This window comes from Pyxicephalus adspersus, chromosome 4 (genome assembly GCF_032062135.1).
Source record: "Pyxicephalus adspersus chromosome 4, UCB_Pads_2.0, whole genome shotgun sequence".
NCBI lineage: Eukaryota > Metazoa > Chordata > Amphibia > Anura > Pyxicephalidae > Pyxicephalus > Pyxicephalus adspersus.
In genome coordinates, this window is record NC_092861.1 from 70,199,426 (window position 1) to 70,226,205 (window position 26,780).

A 26,780-nucleotide genomic window follows, 5' to 3' on the forward strand; every position below is an offset into this window, starting at 1 on the left:
TGCCACAAATTAGACCATTCTGTCATAGTGAAAGTGTACTGGTGTTTTGTGGATTTGTGTGATGAAACACATTCTTTGGCAATCCTGTTCAGTATGAGTTTAATATCCCCGAAAGGACTGTAGTTATTGAAAATAAAATATATACACATAATATGTATTAAATGTTACATAGCCATTTTAAACAGGACCAATGCAGAGCAGAGAACTTGAAAATTTACCAGATCTTCTTGCCTCCAATGCTCAGTTTATTCGCTTAAAATTCACTTATGTGTCAATATGACATCACATTTTATTTATGACTGAATTTGATTATTTTTTTGAAGATTGAGGAATACTGGTCAGAATGCCAAATCTGGAATGATAAATTGAAGGACTGGGATGCATACAATGAAATGGCTCGTGAGATCAAATTTTATGAAGATGTATTTCCACTTTTACATGAATTAAAATCTAAGGTACTGTATTATAAGGAGAAATTGTATGTTTAGGTATTAAACTAAAAGGGAAAGGACATTAACACACTGGAAATAGTTGGCTAAATTTATTTTGATTGGCTTTACATTGTCTCCATTGCATAAACTCACATGGTAGATAGCAGTAATCAGATTAAACAAGAAGCAATTAGGCTGAATTAGCAGAAGGTATCAGAAATAAGTGTTTCTATAGTTTACAGAAGATCAAGACATCAAAAGTACTGTATTTGGCAAGCAGTCTCTGCTTATGTAGTTTTTTTTTAAACTTATGTCTTTTATATTGGCTGGGTTGTAACAGATGTACTTTAAAGTACTTGTTCTAATCATTTGTCATTGCGTTCATCGCCATGCATCATGTTTCTTTAAAAAATATTTTAAATGTGTCAACAGATCATGGTGCTCTGTTATAGGATCGCACTTATAATTTGAAAAAAACTAAACTAATAATGCACTTTGTATGTTCATTATGTAGGAAATCCGGAACCGTCACTGGCTTCAAGTAATGTCAGTTACTGGAAGCTCTTTCCCCCTTGAAGCAAATGTCTTTAAAGTATCCCATCTTCTGGATATTGGATTGTTGAAGTATGTTGGATCTTAGTCAAATCATAAATGAAATAAACAGTGTTGGCAAACTTATCTGATATAAACCTCTATGTTACACAGTGGACCTGTTCATTTCACACTGTATTACATTCTTGTGCTATATTATTTACTGTGGCTTGGCTACAGCAATTCAAGTTTTATAATGACTTAAAGTGCACCATCAGACAAATAGTTTCAGGATACTTGTATTAGTCCACTTATGCATTCATTCATAATGATTACTTTCATATTCTTAACACAGATTGGATAATCTTCAAAATGTCTTAGTATTTACTTTCTCGCACATCAAAGACTGTCATCCAAATATGTTTGAGACACTAAGAAATTAAGGGTGGTGAAGGAAAGTACATACTTAGGCATTACCGGTAAGATTTTAAATTGGACAGATATAAATGCCATAAATATATATTTACCACTTATTATTATTTCTCCCTCTGATATAGGTTTCAAGACCAGTTAATTTCCATAGCAAAAGCAGCTAAGAAGGAAATGGATCTAGAGATTAAAATGAGGAAGGTTGAGGAGGAATGGAGTGAGCAGGTACATTTTAAATGTATAATTATAGTGATATAAATATCAGAAAAACAACTCTTTATTGCTACATAAAAATCTTGATTCTCCAGTTTTTCTTGTTTCAACATAGGCCTTTGGTAAGGGTTGTCTGCCCTCTATTGTTTTTCTTGTTGTTATGGACTAATTTGTGTTTCAGTATAGTTTATTGACTACTACGCAATTTAAACACAGTAAAACCATATCTGTACATTTCATATGCCAAAAAGGTAAAGTACATGCATTAAATCCACTACTTGTAAACTAGAGGGGTCCTGTCCAAGAGCTGACCTTACCCCATTCTGCACAATAGACCTGACTTATTAAAGCTTTCCAAGATTGGAGAGGATACACTTTCATGAGTGAAGCTGGATTAATGCAGGTATTTTCAAAGACAAAAAATCTCCTTTAATTAGGTTTTGAAAGGACACCAATTATTAAGAGTCGGAGGTCAGGTTTGTCCAAGTGGTATACAAGCAGTTTTTAAAAAAATATTTTTACATGCAATAGAGGAAGGTGACATTCCTGAAAATACTTTAATAGACATTCTGTTTCCATCACTGCCAACATAAATTTGTGCTATTAGGCATATCTGACCTCATCATAACAGTTTTGTTACCAGATAAAGGCATTGACTTTGCGTACTGAATGATCTCTACACTCTGCAGGAATCCCTGATGGAAAGGATGTTGGGAAATATTAGTCTATACAATTTTCAGGGTATTTAGTGAGGTGACTATGTGCCTAGCGCATAAACATTTCAGTTCTTTTCTATGACTTGAAATTAATATTTTTTGAATTATTGAATCTCCTGCATATTTTAAAACATTGCATCCTAAGCAGATTTTCTTGTTTAATGTCAAGATATGCTTCTTGGGGACAATACTGTTCTTATGGCTACATGGCTCCAACCTATAGGTTTCTGCATTATTCAGAAGCAACATTGTGTTTATTGTGAATTGTATGCACATAGGTGCTGAGCTTCAAGCCCTACAAAAACAAGGTAGTGTTGGTAAAGGAAGATTCCATGCTGTTACTTGAAGAACTGGAAGATGCCCAAGTACTTCTCGCACAGATGTTGACCTCAAAGGAAATTGATCCACTAAGAGAAGAGGCCACAACCTGGGCAGAGAAACTGAAGAATGTTGGTGAAGTGTTAGAGCTGTGGGTAGAGGTCCAAGAGCTTTGGCAGCACCTAGAAGAAATATACAATAATCCCACTATAAACCAGGTAAATTAAGTCTCCTGTTAGCATCTTTCAGTAAAATCATGCTATTTGATTTATCTATAGTTGGTAAGGTAGACTACTCATCATAGTATTGTTTTCATATAGCTGCACAGGACACGTTATTATTAATAGAACATTTTCTTAATATTAAAACAGTACACATTTCTCATCAACATTCAATCAGTTAAATTAAACACACTCCAGCACTGCAGTTCTATGACATTGAGTTTACCACCTAGAATTTCTGTACATTTTTGTTGAAATTGTAATACCTAACAGTACAGGATATTACCTCTAGGGACTATAACATGTAATGTTTTTTTTCTAATATTCCAATTTCCAGTATTTTTTTAAGTAAATAGTTTCTAACAAGAATGATAATTTTAAACTAGAGAAAAAGTGCTGCGGTTAGTCAATTTTTATCTTGAATTTCATGTACAAATTACCCATACATTCTCAGTTGTTATATTAACATTTGATTTTCTTTTCTGAAGTTTTAATGAAGAACCCTTTGCTTTTTCTTACTTGTGGGGAAAGTGAAAGTGACTTTGGAAAATGATAGAAATCCCCTCTTAGATACTTTTTATGGAAACAAATAAAGAACAGTTTGAAGGTTTCAGTACTTTAATTTCCAGCAATGATGGTGATGAGGACAGTCAGAGAGATTAACAATGGAACAACAATAGAAAACGCACCACTCTATCTGAATCTAAACAAAGAAAATGTTTTGGCTTTAGTTATAATAAAATCAACATTCTGTCATTTAGCTGCACTCTGTGTTGAAATACAGAACAATATTTTAGTAGACAGTTTTAATAATACATTAGATTCATTTTATAGCACGATGCAACCTGTAGCTGTTTTTAAAGTTATCTGGCTTTTATTGGTTTTATTTTTTTTTTTTGTATTTAGGAGCTACCTCAGGATGCAAGAAGATTTGCTAAAGTCAACAGACGATGGACTCTGATGATGATCTCTGCATACAAAACAAAAAATGTTCTGCAGGTAAAACCTTAAAAAAATACTACATTGAATACTCATTCATATCTCCTAATGGTGTGCATTAAATCTTTTTACAGTGATGTTTTAACTGAACTTTGTGCAAACATCAAAACACAAAGATAAAATATATAAAAAGGACCAGTTTTATCTGCCAAAAAGATTGGTATTTCTGTTTATCTAGTTCTAAAATGTACACAGATCGTCAAGATGAAGTGTGGCAGAGCTGATTTTTAGGATTCTGAGTTGCAGTTAAGTAGTACAGCTTGGTCTTGTACCTGCCACCAGCATGTGATTGAACAGTGATGTCCGAACAGCACACTGATAAGCTCAGCTCTCAATGGCTATAAAAGCAAGCACAACACAACCAATATATACAGCTACATACAAACACACATTTGTTAGGCTTGAGAAGCAAAAAATTTTCAGTTTCTGTACAGGTTCACATCCTGTATGACTGTTCGACAATTACTTTTTCTTGACTTTTTCCAAGCCAATGTATAGCCAAAACATGATTTTGGTTGTGGGTAGGGGTGGGTAAACTCCTGTCGGTTTATTTCTCAATGTCAGGGGTAGTTTCCTTTTAGAAGGTAGTTTGCTCAGGAACAAGGGTTCCCACTGGAAGATTATCCCTTAATTGTTTTAGGACAGGGTTGGCCCTAACTTTTAGAGTGAACTCCATTCCCACTCTATCCAAAAGCTTTTGCCTAGAGATGCACTTAAAAGATATCTAAACCCAGTGTGACAGAATCAATAATGTGATTTCAAATTTGGAACATATTTGGCATCATACACCTTATTTTCACCTTAAAGGGCCTGGATAAGGCTGTAAATAAGTGTTGTGCTGTATATTTGCAGCTTTTTGTTTGGGATTCAGGCCTGGAGTCCTAGAAGGAATGGGTGGGCCAGGCACTTCACTCCTGGCCCACCTCAGAACTTCACGCCTGGCCCCACTTTAGAACTTGAGGGTAGCTAGGAAACACCTGGCCATTAATAAAAAGGAGCATGTCTTTGAAACACGGGGGAAGATGCAGCATGAGGCCAGGTGGGTCAGCTAAAAAGGCTGTGTGAAGTCTGTGAACTGGGAGTAGGTCTTCCACAGTTTACGTCTGGTTGACCAGAGCCAGGAGGCTAAATTTTGCATTTTTTGACATGCTGTGAATGTCATTGATCCCTGGAGTGAGTGTGTTTGATGCCAACACCAGGAACCAAAATTAAATTCTTTACAGCCTACAAGCTTTAGATATGGTTGTTGCATTTACTTTCATTTTCAGGTTTACATTTTTTTAGAATAAAGAAAGAAAATATCTGTTGGTTTTGCAAATTAATTCAGTGTCCCAGTCCCTTATAGTGAGATAAAATTGGATACATAAAATATTATCTTGTCTCCATGCTATCTTATACAATCTTGTAAAATACAAACCCCCACCCTCATTGTAAATAGGATAATAAGAAGAAGGTGTGTTTGTAGTAGCCAAGTGTGACAACTTTGGCTTCTCCATAGATAGAGTGCACAGAGTGGGTAATATAGTCATGCTAGATTATGAAGTGTGTTAATAACAAGATTACAAGGTGAAGAAAAGAGAAAAAACAAATGAATGTAGCAATCATGTCTCCAATCTTGTGTCAATAAAATATTTAGCATTTACATTTTTATGCATAATTGGTTTTAGTATATTATGCAACATTTTGATTTTTGGTATTGATTTGACCTAAACTTAGATTTAAGTATTTTCTTTTCCTACAGTGCTGCTGCACCGGCGATGTCCCGAAAGAGATTCTTCTTAGGCACTTCCACCAGGAGCTGGAAATCTGTTTCTCCTCTCTCAGTTCTTACCTTGGCAGGATGAGAGAAGCTTTCTCTCGTTTCTACTTCCTGTCAGATTTGGCACTTGTGTCTCTGCTCAGCCGCCCTTGTGATATTAAATATCTTCAGCATCATTTGAGGTACCATATGTCCTGATGGAAAACAAATGTGTGTTGTTTCTATAAAGCAAATGCAATATGTACACATAGTCATAACATCTTGTGTCATCCTCTGAAAAATAATTTTCCAAAATATTAGGTCTGAGTAAAATAATGCAATGCATTTTTTTTTTCACAATGATTGTGTTTGTGTACAGCATTTTATTAATATCATATAAAACTGTGTTATAATGGAAAATGTTATGTTTGCCATCATTCTCCTTTCACAAAACAAATTGACAATGAAAAAAAGACTGATTGCTATGGGTAACTGCAAAAAAGCCGAATAGAATGTAAAGGAGTCCCCTAGGGCTTTCACAAGTACCCAATTGTCCTTTTTCTTCTCAAGTCTAGGCATAAATCAGTAATAACATTCTGTACACAAGGTAAGCAGACCGTAGGCAGACAAGGAACACAATTATTTTTGACTGTTTTGCTGTGTTATCCTGCATTTTTATGTCATCTTTGCACTTTGCTCTCCTTTAGGGAATACTAGCACAAGGATGCAAACAGAGCACACATTCATTTCAAGGTTAGCTGCTTTAGATTAAAGATTAAAATTGTCACAGTTGCAGATTTATTTCTCTCCATGTGTAATACATGTTTCCTACATAGAAATTTTACTTCATTATCCTGGACAATGGCCATTAACATGTTGAAAATAAATGGTGGAAGCTAAGATACTGACAAAACATGGGGTGCTTACTGAAGAAGCTGTGTTTATAAATTAGATAACACTGAGGGGTATATTTATACAGTAAATATAACATTCATCAAACATTCATTGCAGGTAAATAATCCTACACATTTTATGTTGCAGGAATTGATGCACATGCTGTTAATGGCAATTATATAATACATTTTTTTTACATTTACTACAGTTTTCTACTAGGCACAAAAACTGTCAAAAACTAAACCTAAACAGATACTTATATCTATCATAGTTATCTGTTGATTATTGATGTTATTATTATTGTTAGTTATATTATTAAACTTTATTTTTAAAGTGCGAACATTATGCAGCACTGTACATTAAATAGGGTTTAGAAGGGAAAGGTTATTAGGAGAGGATACAAGTGCAGCAATGATAACAAAGATTTGCAGGGCAGACCCTGGAGTACTAAAAGTCTCGAAAGCAATGTCCATAACTGAAATAGTAGCCAACATCATAGGTTTATCTATTTCTTTCAAGCTTAAAAAGCTTGAAAGAGGATTATCCTTCTAGTAATTCTAGCCATTTTTATATATATTTCTCTTCCCAATCTTTTCCACTATAAAACCAGTTTTTGTGTTAAATGATTTTTATTAAAATTCCTAAACAAAAATAACAATAAACAAATAGTCATTTGCATACATCTATGACATAATGTTGAGGAGCAGTGAAATAAAACCAGTTTTCTATGGTATAAGACTAAAATGGCACCAATTGCATAGGAAATGGTATTATGTTCACCTCTCCAGAGCCCAGAGTCTCTTTTTGTAATCACTGGTCCCAGTATTCATTTTTTAGCAGAGTAATGTTTTTGAATTAAGCAGACAGCTTCTCTTTAAAAGGTATGGGTATGCAGTCATTTTTCAAAAGACTGCAAAGTGACAAGTTTGTGCACATCAAAAACCCAGTGCTCCCATTTTAAAGTATAAATGAGTAATAAAGAAGAGGTGGCAATGTTCTCTAATCTAGCAAAAATTTAACCAATGTAAATAACCGACAAGTTTATAATCTTCAATTTTTCATAAAATACAGGAAAGGCGCTGCACATGTTCTGCTTTGTAAACCTAGCACAGGTCAGACTTACAAGAATAAAAAACTACATCCTTAAAGAAGTGTACAAAATGACCTCAGACTCCGTGTTATAAATATTCATCTCACCCTTGGCAAAAGCCTGAGCAAGAGAAGTAAATGTTTATATCTTCTGTTATACATGACTGTACTCTGTGTTTGTCATTCCTATTTGGGGAGAGAAAAGTTATATTCTAGTAATCCGTTGTAAGTAAACTCCAAATGTTTCTCTGGTTGTAGTTTAATGGACTCCATGAAGTAGAATGTGCAGAAAACTAAGTAGGTAGGACATAAAGGGTTCTGAATACTTTGCATTTCTTCCTATTAGTATCCAGGGGAAGCCTATTAGTTTGAAGTGATTAACTTGTAAACAAATGTTTTCTATTAAATGAAGAATGTTAGTGTAGAATGCAGGTAATCTAAAAGGGTATAAAATGGTAAAATCCTGTTAGCTCTTGACTCTGTGTAATCCAAAGTACTTAAACAATTAACTGAGGAATGTCTGTCATGCAGTCTCATCATGAGGATTATTGTTATCCCAATTAATCTTCTAAATCACTTCTGTCCAACTGGTGGTCCATTGTCCTGGTAGAATTTGTAAGGCCTCAGCTATTGCTGTTTGATCTATCTATCTATCTATCTATCTATCTATCTATCTATCTATCTATCTATCTATCTATCTATCTATCCGGTTAGAAGCTGCCCAAGGTCGAAATAGAAAATCATTTTTTAAATGTAAAGCAATGTAAATGAAAACTAAATGGCAGTGTTTTTTGGTATGCAGAATTAAATAGAGATTTGTGACAAGATATGTATTATTTTTTTATTAAACATACCAGTCACATGTTTTGACAAATAAATCATTTTACAGGTCAATGTTTGGTGGAATTTCATCTATAGAGGTGGAGGAAGCCGAGGAAGAAGAAAGTGTGAGCTCCGAGGAGGAGGTAGCCGAAGTGACAGGTCCCATTCTTGACTTCCTTAGTGTGAGATCTGGAAATGAAGGATGGTTGTCTTTGGGACAGAGAAGCACAACTCATGTCACTGATACTGAAAGTATTTTTCAAAGATCTCTAAAATCTGTAAGTACTTTATAAAGAATGGATGGACAATTCTTCCAGCCCAACTCAAACAAATTTTCATTATTTTGTTTTAGATATAGCAGGAATAAATTAGATCTTTTCCCATCACTTTATTTTAAAACAAGAATGAATGAATGCATGAATCTTCAAAAAAGCCACTCTAAAAACATAAACTAAATGGTGATGTTTAAATACAAATGTGTGCAAATAATTTATAATACTTTATTCAATATTTAAAAATCCTTATATTTAACACAGTATTCTTAATAAACTTACTAATACAGGGTATAAAAGCTTCTACTGCCCTATTTAAAAAATGATACATGCAAGTAATACCATTCAGTGAGCACCTCATTCAGTGACAGATTTCAATAATGTGTGTCACTTTGTTTCCCTTCAGGCAGGTTTATCCCATGAAAGGAATCAACCAGTTATGTATAAGGAACTAAGCAAGAAAATAAATGCAGTTTCAGTCACAGGACATGGTGGTGAATGTCTACAACTGGATGAACAGGTAGCCATGACGTATCTATCACAGGTCATCTATATTATTGTGCTGCAACCCTGGAACCAGTTTTTCTGCATTTTTCATGAATGATCTCTTTTGTCCACGTTAGCATTTGTTAAACTACAATTTGCTTATAATTGTTGTGTGATCGTGTTAAATTATTATGTTGATAATGGTTTGTATTTCTTTTTTAATTTTTAGGTTGCTATTGGCTCTAATTTAGGAGCTTGGCTAAGTAATCTCCACAATATTGTGCGTAGTTCATTGAACAACAGAATCTACAAAGTAATTGAAGACATTAATCAAGGAGTGGCTTTAGATGAATGGGTCCAGAAGGTACTAGACATCAATCATTAATGCTATGTGGAGTCTGATAGTATTAAGCACACCTGTAATTAGAAACCACTACTGTATGAGTGTTTTATTCTAGGAAACAGGAGGGAAATGTGAACTAAGACTGGCCTCTCGGTGATCCACTGGGCTGTACATTAAGATAGTGTTATCTAACTCATATAATGACAGCAGTTTTGTAAGACAACACATGCAATATCATTATCATTTTATAGCTGACATTTAACTTTACTGTCATGTAACTCTCACTTACATTATTACCATTTGGGTCCACACCTCTAAAAGGAGAAAAAAATGAAAAGGACATCTAATCGTAACAAACATTTTTCTATATCATCAGATCTCTAAATATATTTTTGTAACAACTGTGTTTCAATTTCTAAAGCTGGAAGGGTTGATATCTGCAGTAGATGGTCTTCTAAAGAATATTCTGCTTTAAGATCACCGAACCATGCCATGCCCATCCCCACTACTGACAGCTACAGCATTTTAAGTGGAGGAGTGGTTACATGCATATTTAACATTCTTCTGTCCATATTTTAGGTAGTTTTATTCAGAAAACTTTGTGATTATTTAAAGTGCATGTGAACAATGAACTCCTAGTATTTTTCTCCATATTGGTCTGGTATATATAGCATTAAAAGGATTTGATTATATCTCTTTGATAAGTAAAAAAAAAAAAACAGTGATCTTATCAGAAATTTAAAGCTGTTGTGTGTCCCCTTGACTCACCTGTGATATCTCCCAAGAGCCTACCTAGTTTTTATCTTGGAGTAAAGACTGGTTATTAGTGCCAGACATAACCAACAGTGTGCTCTTCTGCAGAACTGGCTTGGGGGCCCCCCTGGTGAACTGACTTGGGACCCATGTTGGAAGAGGAAAGTCCAGGGCCCTCATACATTGGCACACATGCACCTCCCTATGTCCACCTCTGCTGATTAGCCTATGTGGTATGGAATTATAAGATAGTGGGCCTGATTTATCAAAGTTCTCCAAGGTTGGAAAAGACAGATTATCATGTGTGATCCAGCAAACATTGAATGAATTTAAATAAATTAGTTTCCTATTATTTGGCAAATGTTTCCAATCCTGAGCTATATCCATTCCAGGTTCGCTGGAACACTGAGGTTCTCCCTCCCATCTTCTCCAGTCTTGGGGAGCTTTGAAAAATGTGGGGCCGTTGAGTGTTTCAGCAGTTTAAAATAAACTGGACAAGGCTGACACCACTCAGTCCACAAACATTTGGTGTGTTATGAGCACAGCTTTAGAGAAGGATGAATTTCTAGTGAATCAACAGGTTTTTTTCTGTTTATGCACACTTTTAAAGGGATAAAATAAAGGAAATTCTAAATGTGTATCAGAGTTGTTCCACATAAGTTTTTTATATTACCTTAAAGAAACTTTGTCAAATAGGGAATAGTGAAACACTAATACAATCAATCATGTAGTGTCTTTCAATAAATCAACCATTTTTGTATCTCCACTAGATCATAAAGCAATCTAACTCTTAGCCTGATATTTTTAGAGATTTGATATGTGCACATTAGTTATTGGGATAAAATACAATACTTCAGGAGGATTGTTACCATTTCAAGTTGGATTTTTTGTTGCATTATAACATGGAAACACTGGGTAAGGTAGCTAAGTGCACTCCTGCCTTGTAACACTGGTACTAGATTTAAGCCCCATCAAGATGTTTGCATGGGTCTTCTCTGAGTGGTACTAGCCACGCTGGTGTTCTGATTTATGTAAATGTATATTCAAATAAAAACAATATTCAAAGAATGGACTGATGAAATACACAGATTTTAATTAATCCTATGCCTGATAATGTGATGCGCAACCATAACACAAAGTGTATTGCTGACATAATATTACCTACATATTATTTTTCTTCTTGTTCCAGTATCCTACTCAAGTAGCAGTACTTGGTTTACTTTATCTGTGGACAAAAGACTTTGAAAATTCTATCACTGAGTTAAGACAAGATCGTAAAGCACAATCGCGACTACTTAAGAAATATTCCACATTGGCAATGAAGCTTTCCACTATTGCTTCCAGAGGACACTGGAAAACTATTGAAGAGCCAGTATCCCAAGCCCAGAGGCTAAAGCTGGAAAATATAATCATGGTATGTTATTAACACTGATGTGTAATTGAGCCTTTGAAGAGGATGCCCATCTGGAAAGCAGAGAGGCTCTTTTAAGAAGAGGCTAGAACTAAGTTAATACATAAATGGTATATATGGTCCCTTTTGAGCAATACTGTTTGCAAAATCCTTGTTTGGCCTACCATTAGAAATACAGGGAATATGAATAGCTGGAGAGGATGCACTTTCATCAGTGAATCTGGGTGATCCAGCATACCTGGAATGGATCGGGTCCAAGATTCAAAACATTTGCTACCAAATAGCAAATAACTTTAAAGTAATCCATTCCAGATTTGCTGGATCACCCAGCTTCACTGATGAAAGTGTATCCTCTTCAGTCTTGGAAAGCTTGAATAAATCTGGCCTATTGTGTTTAGTAACAAAATGTGAAACTTTTAAATTCAAACCAGAGTAAATAATGAAATTCTTAATATGCCTGCACAGGGAAGTAAAACAAATGTATTTTAGGTTATTGTATCAAGACGTCAAGTGCCAAACGTACCTTAAGATTTTTTTTAAGGAATCCAAAAAAGTGATTAAATCTGCCAAATAAATCTCAGTATGTTATTTAACAGATGTTGTTTTTGTTAACATATTCCACTATCCTAAATTCCTAAAAAAAAAATCACATGGTTAACATCAACCATCTGGTTACTTCTGTTCCAAAGGGTCCCACATCACTCTGATATATCAATGGTGAATTTTTCATCCAACGCTGTTACTATTTACACAGTTTTGTTTTATCTGTACTACTACTACATTTCCAGTAAACTGGCCAACCATACAGAGGGAGATATTTATAAACATGATGAATAGGGCTAGATCTGAACATGCTAATTGAGGTTATGGATCCACCTGACATGATTCTTTTCGCTGAAATAGCTAGCAGTCAGATTTTCTTCTTATGTTTTGAAGGAATCTTACTGTGTAAAAATGGGAACAAATATTGAACATTGAGAATTTTGTAACATGTTAGGAAACCTCTAGGTATAGCAATTAGTGATTCAGATACTGGAGGTAACGCATATATGGCTTATCTTTAGCTATGCCTGACATTGCTCTTTTGTGGTACATATTTGGGTATATACAGCTTCCCTGACACTAAATACCATAAGAATAGTATAGGAAATGTATGTTTCAGCTGTTTGATATTTTTTTCCCATAAACAAGAAATAAACAAGTATGCATTTCTTGCCTGAGCATGGATATTTAGGTCAATCCAGGGGGAAGGGGACATGAGATACATTTTTCTTCAGCAGTAAGAGCCTTGCTTGAATATGTACTCACGCTGCTGCCATGTCCAGGACATCATCCCCATAACAAAACACTTTTTATAGTGAGTCTAAAGTAATCAAATAACATAAATAAATTATTACGATCTATATGCACTTTAACTGCACCACTGTTTGCGTATATGCGTAATCTCTTGTATCTGACAATAGCCATTTCTGCCTAGGCTGCTGGATTTATTATTTTTGTATTTACTTATTTTAGCAAGCACTGTATCTTCGTGATGTGATGGATACTGTTTTCCTACACAAGGTCAGGGAAGTTGTCGATTTTAATTGCAGAAAGGCCACACGGTTTTATCTCAAGGAAAGCAGTAAGTTATTGTATTTTGCTAAAATAAATTTTCATATTGCATAATGTGCATAAAATGAATTTTTCTTGCTATGACAATGTTTAATATGGAGGGGATTTAATTTATTTTTCAATTAAAAAGTAGTGATCATAGGATCATGTGTTGTTGCTAACAATTTGGGTACATAAATTATCTCTTTAGTGAGATTTTCAGTTCAGTTTTTGTTTGTTTTGTTTTTTTGTACCTTTCTGGTTAATGGTAAAATATAGTTCAGTTTAATGTGGGCAGGTACAGAGCTATAGGTCAAGTCACACCTAGGAAAATGTTGGTCCAGACTCCGAATTCCTGATGATTGGCGGCAACAAGGAGCAAGATCCTGTACACCCAACAGATGATCCTTACCCAACACGAACAGTCGTATTCACCTTGGGTGAAAATCTGACATGTGTACAGTGGTCCCTCTGACTTCATTCATCAATCCACCATGACATATTGGTTTTGGACACCCACAAACCCTGGACCTTATGTTCGGATGAAAGATCCTGTGTTAGCTTTGTTTTTAGAAATTTCAGTGACAAAATATTTTATAATAAACATTGGTTTTAATAAAATAAAATTGTATTGATTACAGATGGATCACAAAGGCATGAGCTGAAAATATTGGATGCTCAATATGTTTATGGCTGTGAATTCTATGGAGCAACAACCCCTTTCATTATGAATCCTGTAACTGAGAAATGTTTCCTTAAAATATCCCAGGTAAATGCTGTTTGTCTTAGGAAGCATATATGTTCATCAATTGTTGGCAATCAGACCTTATTCTGGGGGATTTTCCCTTAACTTGCTAAAAAGGCCTTATTTATAGAGTCAATCTCTTGCAACATTTATGTCAGCTTTGTGAGCTTTATTATTTTCCTTTGTTTATGCCCTATTTTGCATACTCAGGTTCTCTTGTAGTGTGCTATAGAAATATATATGCAGGCTCACTATATGTATATATATCAGAATTAAAATTATTGTGAATATATGAAAAATATGTAAATGTATATTAATTTTGCTTAAATAACTTCCACTACTTTTTATTATATTTGCCACTATTTAAATTTATTTTGGTACACCACCATTTAGTTGTATATCTACATTGAAAAATCAAATTCTTCTAACCTTTTAACAGATGTCTGTATAATAAAATTATTCTTTTGTGTTAGTTAATGCAGTAATAATATTTTTACACATACCATGCAATCACAAATATTAGCAAAACGTTTTGACAGTTATGCTGCTTTGTTCTTTTAATTAATATGCAAATTAATGCAATGGAAAAGTGCCCCAAGTTTAGTCATGTATAAAGCTTGTTCTAAAAGGACATTGATAAATGATCCCTATTGTCAGCTGGCTTGTAGCTGAGTGGTAGGAAAACACAATCGATATATATATGTATTTGTCCTTGCATGACAACATTGGGGCTTATCTATATTTTAAATGTAACAAACTTTAAATATTTTATGAGCTAAATGGTAATTGCTTCAACTAATTTTGGGTTTTTTCCTTACTGCTTTATGTAATTGTACTAAAAAAGCCTGAAAACAGCTTCCTCATCAATGTATTGCTTGAAGATCTTGTTGATTCCTATTGTGTAGTGTGAAATTTGTGCTTTTGTGTTGACTATTTGCTACAGATTTTACAACAGAGGAATGGAGTGATCCTCCAAGGAGACCATGGAGCTGGTAAAACTGAAACAGTCAAGGTACATGCCAGTTATGTTTAATAAGGAATATACTTTTCCTGACAAAACCAAGGAGTTTTTACAGATAGACATAAATAACTAGAAAGGAAATTATATTAAAGCTGAACTCCAGGTATACAGGTATAAACAGATAATATATATATTTTTAGATTTGACCCACTAGTTACCAATTCTTTGTGGATTAAATCTGCGGTGAAAGTAAGGCTCAATGGACCTTACAATGGCTAGACCTTATAATGGCCTTACAATAGACCTTATGGGCTTACAATAATCTTCTCCAGGCAATCACTTCTCCAATGTGTGACCTTGCATTCAAAACACATTTTACATCATGATGGCCTAGCCTTTAACCTTGGAGGACTATATAACAGCATCAAGGTTTTGTATATAGGCACGTATAGCTTATTCACTAGGAACAAAGCGATTATTTTGAAGTGCTACTGCTTATAGATCAACACATTTTATTAAATGACTGCAGCTATCACATTACATTCACTAATACTTGTATAATTCTTTATTCCAATTAGTCTTTTACAGAGCATAAATAGCCATCTCAACCAAGATTAGATAAACATTTTGTTTCCACTTACAAATAACCTTTTTTTTATTACTAGGGCCTGTCTTATTTATTGGGGAATTTTGTTTTTCTCTTCACGTGTTCTGCAACAACAGTTGTATCTGCACTTGGGAGAGTAATTAATGGAACCGCTCTTGTAAGTTAACATTTGTGCTAAATGAAGTGAATGTATGTGTCAGTAGACAAAATCTGCTTTGTAAATATTTCACTCCAAACTCATTCAATATATTTTTAGTAAATATTAATGATTTTCAGGAATAGCAGTTTTACTTTGCAGTTTTGCTAAAGAAATGCAGGTAACTTCAATAGTGATGGGTTTGGGCTGGATGTAGTCAAAGAGCATATGAAAAGATGGAACTCAACAGGCTACATTACTCGTGGTCCTTAAAAATACAGTATAAACATAAAAGTAGAATGCAAGTTCATGTTTAGTGACATTACATTTAAAACACCTGTATGTAAATATTAAACAAACAACAAATGGACCATACTGTCCACTTCAGAGTTAGAATGGGACTAGTAAGTGGTATGCATAGATTCTACTGTATTAGTAAATTGGGTCTAGAAAAAGAAAGTTTTGTAATTTATTATATGAAGAATGCATACCAAAGAAGGGAACAGTGAGTTCAGTTTTGGGGATAGTGGGAGTTAGCAGGAGGACTGAGAGAATACTAAAAGTACAGGTTCTCTTATATTGTCTCTGCAGCACATCTTTTTCTTAGTTCTTTTTTAGTGTTTTATTTTATAACTTGGCCATGAACAATGATAGAAGTAACCTGATAAATCATGCTCTATGTATGACTATGTCTCCAGACAGCTTGCCTTCCTGTAAATTAAACTACACAACCTATTTATAGGGTTCAAAGGTGAGAAAAGTGACATACTGCAAATATTCATATCTATTCAATCACTGTGTACACACGCATGTAGAGCAATATGTTGCCATCTGTCTTGTGGATAGTTACAAAGTTAAACTTAAAAAGAGACAGGTCCATTGAATTTAAAAATAATTAAATAAACAAAATACCCAAATAAAGTGAAGTACAATCTAGAAAAGAAATTAAAAATCTTGCATCCTTAGAACCTCAAACCTGTAGGTGATCCAAAAGAGGAAAAATATTTATAAAGCTTAGTCCAGTTTATTTTACCATGGGAAAACTTCTTGCTGATGCCCGCAGACAATGAGATTTTTTTGTAATAGCCTTTAGTTAATAAATTGTTGTTGAGTTTATACTAAAAGGAACATTTATGTTTCTTATGAAGTGATCATATCTGCCCAATCTACACTCCTTAAGGATTAATACATTTAGTTGACATCATATTGCCACCTTTGAAATCTATTGGGGTGGCTTTACTACGGGACTGATAACACTGCACAAGAGGTATTTGTTTTGGCTTAGTAAATGAGGTAAACTGCTACTGACTTCTGCCATCCAATTATATGCAAGCAAAAAAAAAAGTTTTTTTTTCTTGCAAATGACTGGGTATTCTTTGCAAAGTGAATCCTCATTACACTTACTTTACTAAGTGCAATATCCTTTACAGTGTGATAGTTAAACGTAAATAAGTAAACGGTCTGAGGGCAACCACTTTGGAAAACCACTGCACAATCCTTCCAATCAATCAGGTCCATAGTGCATCACACCAGTGTTTTCTGTCTTCTGCTTTTCAAATTAAAAAGTGTGATTCACAATATGGGTCCTTGTTTCATCAAATTTAAGAGCAAAATGGCCTGGTGAATGTTAATTTCTGAAACTGATAAACCACACATTTGTATTGTCCATTTCAATGTTGCTCTGCCTTTAGAATTACAGATTTTGAGCTTTAGCATGCTAGTAAAACAGTTACACAATATTTTTTTTTTTTACTATTTACTTTTAGGATGGATGTTGGAGCTGTTTTGATGATTTTCACCGCCTTCCTGAGCAGGCTGTCTCCGTCTTCTTGTACTATGCACAGACTCTTTATGACTCATTCAATGCCAGACTACCTAAAATCACTTTACAAGATGGATGCAAGGTCTGGAAGTGTTTACTGAGAATGAATCATGCTATTAAATATTCTTTGCAGACAGTATTCCCTTATCTGGTCTTCTTACTGTATGACAAATGAACTGATTTCCCCCCTCTGTAAAGGCCAATTTAACCAATGTCTACGGTTTCTCACTCCATTACGGCACAATTGTTTGCAGTGCTAATCTTGTCTAAAGATCATCATTCTAGATGGAGTATAATATATTTTTGTATGTCAGCCATGAATGTCAGGCCTGTTTCACTGCTTGTGGACTCTAGAACTGTATGGAATAGGGAACATATTGCAAGGGGAATGGTTAGATATTTTATGTAACTGAACATTTACTGGTTACATAATCTTCTCTGGGATTTTATTGTGATTATTACATTGTTAAAACATTCAGCACCATCTAGTGGGTAAATGCATAAATGAAATGTACTGGCTAGCCAATACAGAAACATAAAATGAAGCTTATTCAATTTCACTCATATTCCTGACGCAATATTAATTTTTTTTACAAATATTAACATGAAATCAAAAATTCCACCTCGGCATTAACAATCCAAGCAAAGTAACTTTAGTTTTTCCCTGTTTCCCTATATATGTGTACGATTGTACGAAAGACCTGTTAACAGAGATCAGAAGTAATTGGACCTTAGTAGGGATAATGGCATCGCAAACGCAGGAAAGTTGTTTAAGATTAGGTATTGGGAGGTTCGGGGATCACAGGTGGTGTCAGGATGTTTTGAGTGGATTCTGGTAAAATCTACTGCTATATATATGTTTTTTATGTACAGTGGTAGCAAGAATAGGTTAAGAAGTTGGGAACAAAGAAAAAAGGAGGTGTGGTTTGGTAAAGTTTGTCCATAGTTGCCACATGTGCAAAACAATCCTAAAGAGTTTAGCTGAAATGTGATAGTTAAGGATCATCCTAAAAATAAGGCAAACAATAACTTTTGCTATTAGTTTTTATTTCCAAGAACAACCTATTTGATTGTGATCTGTTTAATCAGAAACCATACAATTTAACAGCATATTTTTGGATTGTTGGATAAAGCCCACACAGTCAGGAAAACACAAAAAATCTCTGTTACATCCCTGGACTACAATGTATTCTGCTGTGCTGATCAATGTAATAATGTACAGTATGTCAAACATTTGTGACAATAGGCATTTTACCTTTTTCCTTGGTAAATAGGCCATAAAAAAAACCCCACAAAGATAATGTTATATTCAGTTGGTTAGATTGCATAACATTTAGTTTATCAATGATAATAAATTGCAAGGTTTGAAGAAGAAAAATTATAATCCATAATGATTTGGATTTATTAAAGACTGGAGAAGATAGACTATCATGGGTGATCCTAAGTGATTCAGCAAACTTGAAGTTTTAGTAACCTAGGCAAATGTGAAAAACATGGAAAAAAAAAAATAAAGTTGAGTGTGATTTTTAATGTGAATTAAACCAAGTGCGTTTGTAGTTTTCATTCATAAATGTGTTTTTATTTTTTTCCAGGTTGAAGCACACCCCAATTGCAGCCTCTTTCTTACAGTCTCCAAATAAGAATTCCAAAAGTTACCTAATGACATACAAGCCACATTTAGAGGAGTTTCCCTGGTTGTTCCTGACCACGCAGCACTTTTTAAGGCTAAACTTACTAGCCTTGGCTTCAAAGGTTCCAAAATCCTCGCTACAAGACTACAACTCGTCTCAGAGCTGCTCAGGGAACAACTGTTAGTTTGTCAAATTCCTGTATTCTTTATATGTTTTGTAGTGACATTACTTATCTCAGCAGCACTCTTGGCCCAGTGCTACCTTTCTATGTATTGATTTAGTTTTTAATAGTTTTTGTTAACTGTGTCTCTTTATGTCCCACTAGCATCATTTACTTGGTTATCTGTTAGGTGTTAAAATAATATGCAGTGCTGCAGCTGACAAACCAGCATACATAGAGAGTAAAAACTATGAAACAAGCTGAGTTTACAAAGCAGCAGGTGGATGAAGTATAGAATATAGTAGATAGAGAGAAGACAATGGGTAGGAAAATATAAAGAGATGTTTTTTAAGAGCTTTCCTTATGATGGAAGCAAACCCAATTTGCAACGGATCGAATACCAGATGATGAGGGCAGACCTAGAAAAGTGTTAGTGCTGTGCATAGGAAAAGGTTACGACCAAGCAAGTCATTAGTGAAGCATAAAGGGTATGTAAAGGTGTATTTCTTTGGGATTTTGAGTTCTATTTAATCTAATCTGAGTCTCAGGCACTTATGCATCATCAATGACCAGATGGGTTACAGGCAGCATGATCCTTTCTATGAAATAGGGAAACAAGTTAGGGGGTAGACAGGTACATTTATTTGTGTGTAATCAGCAAACAAATGGTAAAAAATTCGGATGGGGGATTTGAGTTTGGCAAGTATGGAGGTGTAAAGAGAGAGTTTAGGTCCATTGAATAACCTTGAGGACCACCTACAGGAAAGGAAATTGGAGTCATCATTTGAAATGATTGTCACATAAATAACAGGTGGGCAGAGAAATAGCAGTTCCACCAACATGCAGTACAGGGTTGGTGTGAAGAGGGTGATTGACAGTTTCAAAAGTACACCAGCTAAAAAAAAAGGAGAGAAATTGATTTAGTGACTCTGAGAGGTCATTGTGTTCCACACAATGTTTGTAAGAGATAATCTTTGTAAGATTTTTTTTAAAATAAGTATGTGTGTCCAATACCTAGTTAAAACAGGCTAAAAAGTGAGTTGGTGTTTACAAATTCTGCTCAAGTAGTTTGGAGGTATATGAATGAAGAGAAACTGGGCAATAGCTATAAAGTAGTAATTAATCAAGGGGTATTCAATTACAACATACAATTGCATATTTGAAGGTTAAGGAAAAAAATTTAGATCTTTGCCAGATCTGTACTGACAAACCCCTTCCTTACCTACCGTCCTCTTGCTGGCTTTTTTTGCATGCGACCTCCCATATTTAGAGATGCTATCTTTATTGGTAAATGTGGGAATTCACAGAACAGGACTTAAGGATTTAAGGAAGTTTATGAAATACCACTCTAGAATTAAATGTAAATTGTTTGGGGGTCTAGTCTGGTGCTCATTTTAAATAGATAATAGTCTCAGTCCTGGATTTGTCCCAATAAAGAAAATGCATTTTCTTTATGAGTCTTTAAATGGATTTGGGAAAAAATATCCCCACTTATAAATATGTCTCTGATAATCAGTAAACATTGCTATGATATAGCTAATGTGTTAGCTTCATACAAGTTGCTGGTACATATTAGCCCAAATTAGTAGAAACTTAAATCTAGGAATAGTACAGAAGATAACGGTTTTTAAGCCTTATGTACATTATTGGTCTGCAGCTAACATTTTTTATCATATGCTTATATGCCTAAATGTTTTCCATTTTCTTTTAATTTACAGATATCGTTCATGAAATTTGTATGTTTTTAGTTCTGTATGCTATGAACCTGTTCTTTTAAAATGAGCATAGGAATGTGATGTGTGCAATATGCTTCACTATGATTTATTTCTTCATCTTGTTGGGACCACAGCTCGGAGGAATATCACCAACATATCAGCTTCCAGTCTATGGTAGAAGTCCTATACCGGGCTTGTCAGAGGCGCGAGATGGAGAAGATGATTAATGGTCGCATTGAGCTGGAAGGAGGAAGAATCTCCCGCTCTAGCAGTGCTATGTCATATCAGCAGCTCACAACATATACAACAAGTAAGATATATTAGAAGAAATAGCTGACTATAGCTGATTTAGGGTGTTAAGCATGCACTAGGCACACTGCCGATACCTAGAATAAAACATTGATTTTACCTCAATCGCAACAAAATGTATGTTATGACATTATGGAAATAGCTATCTTCCTAAATTGAAAAATACAAATAATTATTTTAAAATCACACATGTATCATATGCAAATTTAATTATACCCATATTTATTTATCTTCCTTTGTATATTTCAGGTCCTGTGCCAAGTTTAAAAACTGGCAACAGCACAGACAGGAATAAGAAAGTCATTTCTTCTAACCCTGTTCTGGCTGCTATGAAGGAAAGCCATGCCTTGGTGGCTGATGCATTGCAAGATGTGTTAGGCCCACGAATGACAGGAGATGTAAGTAGAAGCGTTTGGTTAACTGTGAAAAAGCAAGGGGTCGGCAAAGTTTTATGGCCACTAGGCCACTTGTGAGCTGGGCGGGAGCACACTAGGACTGACCTGCCCTAATGTCTCGGCCCTTCACCAGGGAACGCCCCCTGAACTGAAATCCGATTAGGGAGCCTTCCCTATTTACTGCGCAGCGGAAGTATCAAGGCCGGCCGCGGTAAATAGGGTAGCCACTGCAAGGGGCCAGCACCGGAGCTCCGGCGGGTCCGGCTCTGGTAGTTCCCAATGCCCCCTGCCCAATCTGCTGGCAACCTGTGGCTCTGGAGCTGCGGGTTGCTGGCCGGCATTAGCCAGGGGGCGTTAGGCCGGAATGAACTACTGGCTAGGCCGTATCTGGGCTAAAGGCCGGAGTTTGCCGACCCCTGGTGTAAAGTATAAAGTTCTGGACTCTGGAGTTCTGGAGCAGTATTCAAGCATCATAAGCAAAGGTGAACAGAATAACCAGGACCTGATCTTGTAGGTAATCTTAGCTTTAGTATCATATTAAGGGACATGAAGCAAATATAATCAAGAAGATGTATATTACAGTCATGAAAACTGTCTTCTCAAGTATATTAGCTTTATTTCACTGCATCATGCTGATCCTTAAGTATTAACACAGCTTTTTAAATCGCTTAGCTTTAAAAAAAGCTTTAAATAAAATCTGTTTACCCTTATCCAGGAAAACCTGAGCATTTTTTTAAATAGATGGAGGTGCTTAGTATTATCCTTTTTTGTGGACTTGAAGGGCCCCAATTGGGAAGCATTGGTTGTCCAGTCGATTTTATCATCTTCGATTCCCTACGATAACATAAGCATATATAGTATAATTAATGAAGAGAAAACATGGAACTAGCTGGAAGTCACCTAGTTTCAATCCTCTTGCTAAAATAGTGCAGATTACCTATTTATTACATTAAAGCAGTTTTCTACAATGAAAATCCCTGTAAGAATGGATTGTTTGTTGTTGGAGAATGTATTGCTTTGTTTATTAAGGTTACATCTAATTTAAATTATTATTTTATTTGTAACATTCACTAGACTGATTTTATTTTTAACAGAATTATTTAGAATTCAAGCAAATTCTTGGAGATGTTTTTATGGGAATTTACGACGCATCTGGCTCTAGACAAATCCTTCAGAAGGAATTAGAAAAAGCCATTCTGATGAAAGCAGATGAAAATAAATTATTTCCCCATACACCCTGGTTGAACAAAGTCAAGCAGCTCTTTAGTTTGTCCCTCGTAAATTCAGGTAAACATTATTTGTATTTTTTTCAGAATGTTTTTATTATTATTTGCACAGAGCAATGTGTTACTCAAATAAATAGACATCAATTTCAACTTGTTTTGAGTCCTTTGTAATTTTGACAGTCTTTTGGAACATGTTTATTATACTCCCAGATAGTCTAAGTAGGTGGTGGCCAACTTACCTATTATATGGGCCTCAAATGTATCCCTTGACAGTGCCCTTTGGCCGCACATATTATTTAGTGAATGTAATTTTACAGAAAGCTTATGAAGTGCTAAACTGATTTTAGTACTACAATCCACTCTTAACATCTGAATCTAGATCTGCTGGAGACAACGCTTTTAAAACCTATTGTTTATTTTATATAAGAATATTGAGATTTTCATGAATTTTATATTTTCTTCATTTTAGGTGTGATAGTAGCAGGTCCACCAGCATCTGGAAAAAGCTCTTGCATTAGTATGCTTCTACAAGCTCTTAATTATATCAAGGTCTCTAGTGATGAGCCAGCCCATAAAATTGTAAAAATTAACCCTCTTAGTGTGGATAATGGAACGCTGATGTTTGGTGGCCAAAATACATCACACATGTGGCAAGATGGAGTTATCACCTATGTTTGGAAGAAGGCTATCCGGGTAATTGTTTTTTAATAAATGCCAAAACAAGAATGTGTTTTTTGCTAAATACCATCATTTTTTACAATTAAGAGGACAGTTCATGCAAATCTGATAATTCAGCGAATGTTGATATATTTTGCTTGGTCCAGAACGTAGTCATAAACAGCCCTTGGACTAAATTAGCCCGATGTTTTCTTTTACATCTTGGATTTTCCAACAGTGAGATCTTTTATGTCTGGCTCTGAGTTTTGGGTAATCATGCCCACTTTTCCAGTACCAGATGTGTTCCAATATCTCTGTTACATTTCCAATTACATAAGATAACATTTAACAACCCAACAGGACATGTGTGAACCCCTCATAACATCACAGTTATTAGAATTATACAATTATACAAAAAATAAAGAATCACTACATTCATGAATAAATATTCTGCTTTTAAACTCCCTCATGTGACCAAAACCAAGACAGGTCTGGTTTGTTGAATCTGTAGTATATGTAGATTTTATTGCATGATGAGACAGCATGGTGGATATTATTTTTTTCTATTATCTCCTTTTTCACACACACATATATATATATATATATATATATATATATTTATATATGACATTTTGACATTTGTTTTACTGTGTTTACATGTCTTTATAAATCGCAAATTATAATGTTTTTAGGTTATATTTAGTATTCATTATTTTTTATACTTCTAGAATCACTGCAATACATGGCTATGGTTTGATGGACAGCTGACTTGCAGCTGGGCTGACAATTTTAATAGCGTTCTGGGACCAGAAAAGGTAACAGTGAGTGTTTGAAATGTCATTGAAATGATTTGATAAATGCTAATTTCTAGCCTTACCTTTAGCCTTACATAGTTGTTCAGGCTCCTCTCTGTACTAAACTTGCATACTGTGATTTTACTGTACATTGAAAGCTACACACTGTGTTTTAGAAGCTGCAGCAAGTATGGTATAGCTGCCCCATTTCTTGACTGGAGGTATCCAGACAATGGTCACTTGGACAATTAGAGGGAAAAACTCATTATTGGGGACACATAAAGCAAACACAAAAAGAAAATTGTTGTCAATTGGTCCTTCCTCTAAAACTAAAAAAAAATACACTGATGGCTTTAAATACATTTTGAAACCTGTTAAAAGGAAATTTGGAGGTTGTTTTCATTACAATGCTAGCTGCCTGATAACAGATCCAGCTCCTAAATACTTTCAGGGTCATTTACCTACATATTGTGACTGCACTCTGATCTTTGTTGATGCTTGCTAGTTTGGATCAGTGAGTGAGGGACAGCCAGGCAACTAGCATGATCTGCAGCCAGTCAACCCCTCAACTTCTTTTATGCTAAACACACCCATAGCCATGACTGTAGTTTGTTTTGCCATAGTGTATTTTTCTGGAAACCTGTTTCTACATTATGGTATAAGGCTAGACTGGTTATTGATGTTATTGAACAAATGTAATTAGAAATTTTCTGATAACTTGGAAAGAATTTGTTAATTTATTTATACAGTTAGATATATTCTTGTATTTCCTATCAATCTTAGTTACATATATAACTGTTCTCAGGTGCTTCAGCTCAGTAATGGTGACCATCTGAATATCTCCGATAATCTAAAGTTGATATTTGAAACAACTGATTTGAACATGGCTTCCCCAGCAACACTGTCAAAAGCTGTGAGTATTCATATTTGATGTTACTTTTATTCCAGAATTTTACGTCAAGCTGAAACTTTAACCAAGACATTAGATTTAGATTTATTTCAGCACTCCACTGCATAAAACTGTATTTGACACTGCAGTTGGCAGCTTTTGGGTGCAAATAGGGGTTCCCAGAAGCAGCCAACCACGTAGTTTTAGACTGCACATCTGAAATTAGCCACCATCTATGTATGTTATTGCGTAACAATATTCCATTAGAAACTTTTTTTCAACAACAAGATCGTATTAGAAATCTTTCCAATTTACCCCTGTTTACTCTTCTTTTTCTTCCATCTACTTTACTGTTTCTCTGTAATATTATGATTAATAAATAGTTTAGGGCCTCTCCAACATACCATGCACCCATGTGCCATAGCTTTTTTACGAAACTTGCATTTTTAAGGTAAATTCAAAATTGACTCAGAAACCCTTAAATTCAGCAGCTATAATGTAAATTATTACTAAACCAGGATGCCTGTTGTATTAAGTGGTCAACTGGGAGGCGGCTGGGGTCAGGAGGGACACGAGTTAACCACGCAAACAATGATTGAAATTAGTATAATAACCAGGAATGAGCGAGCGAAAGTTTGAAATTCGATCTCGCGGCTAATCAAGCCATTCTCGCTTACAGAACATATAAGCGATAATGGCCTGTGTAAATTTGGCCATCGAGATCGAAGTTTTTGGGACCTGCTAGAGCAATCATGGAAGTGGCACTGAGAGCTCTGCTCCCCTGATTGCTCTTGCAGCCCTGTAGTATGTGTTCTTGGATAGAGATTCTCTATCCAGGAACACAGGAGTTCTGCGGCTGTGCTCATTATAAATGAATGCAGCCAAGGGAATCATCCTGTGATGATTCCCACTGCTGCATTCATTCATGATGAGCACAGCCGTAAGCCCTCATTTAACCTCTAGTGCCCGGGGATTGCGCACAGGAGGATTTTCGCGGCTGCATTGCAGCTGCTGTACTCCTCCTGTAATGATTTCCTCGCTCTTCCAATGGGTCCGCGAAATCGGTTCAGTGACCCATCGGAAGTTCAAGGAAATTTTTGTGAGAATGTCAGAGGCATTCTCCCTCATCCCTAATAATACCCTGGATTTGATTGCTCCTAAAGTCTACTGAAGATGGCTGGGTTTCTCAGGGGTAAAAATGGTAAGAAAGGCTGATATATATTACCTTTGCCAAATTTGTGCAGGGGGTAAACCTCCATTCATAATATTTTGCGCTTCTATTTATCCCATTATTTTTAGTAGGTTCATGCTTACTATATCTTTAATCTCTTAATTAATCTCTGTGTAAAGCTGTGTACACACTTCCAATTTTTATCGTTTGTAAACGAACGACGAACGATCCTGCACGATATCTGCGAACGATCGTATAGCACCGATCCTGTACATACCGATCGTGTACATACAGATATTTATA

At 35.2% G+C, this 26,780-nt stretch overlaps 1 protein-coding gene across 1 annotated transcript in view; it reads left to right on the forward strand.

Annotated features, from left to right (window-relative positions):
- The window catches only part of LOC140329794 (dynein axonemal heavy chain 5-like), a 102,967-nt gene that overhangs the window by 33,904 nt on the left and 42,283 nt on the right, over positions 1-26,780 (forward strand). Inside the window, 22 exon segments of the mRNA XM_072410187.1 lie at positions 324-455; positions 946-1,055; positions 1,520-1,616; positions 2,599-2,856; positions 3,766-3,858; positions 5,600-5,799; positions 8,469-8,679; positions 9,080-9,193; positions 9,389-9,523; positions 11,445-11,669; positions 13,182-13,290; positions 13,901-14,028; positions 14,948-15,016; positions 15,631-15,729; positions 17,475-17,612; positions 19,123-19,340; positions 21,171-21,346; positions 21,595-21,743; positions 22,835-23,027; positions 23,436-23,659; positions 24,352-24,438; positions 25,223-25,330. Coding sequence (XP_072266288.1) covers positions 324-455; positions 946-1,055; positions 1,520-1,616; positions 2,599-2,856; positions 3,766-3,858; positions 5,600-5,799; positions 8,469-8,679; positions 9,080-9,193; positions 9,389-9,523; positions 11,445-11,669; positions 13,182-13,290; positions 13,901-14,028; positions 14,948-15,016; positions 15,631-15,729; positions 17,475-17,612; positions 19,123-19,340; positions 21,171-21,346; positions 21,595-21,743; positions 22,835-23,027; positions 23,436-23,659; positions 24,352-24,438; positions 25,223-25,330 — 3,273 coding nt within the window.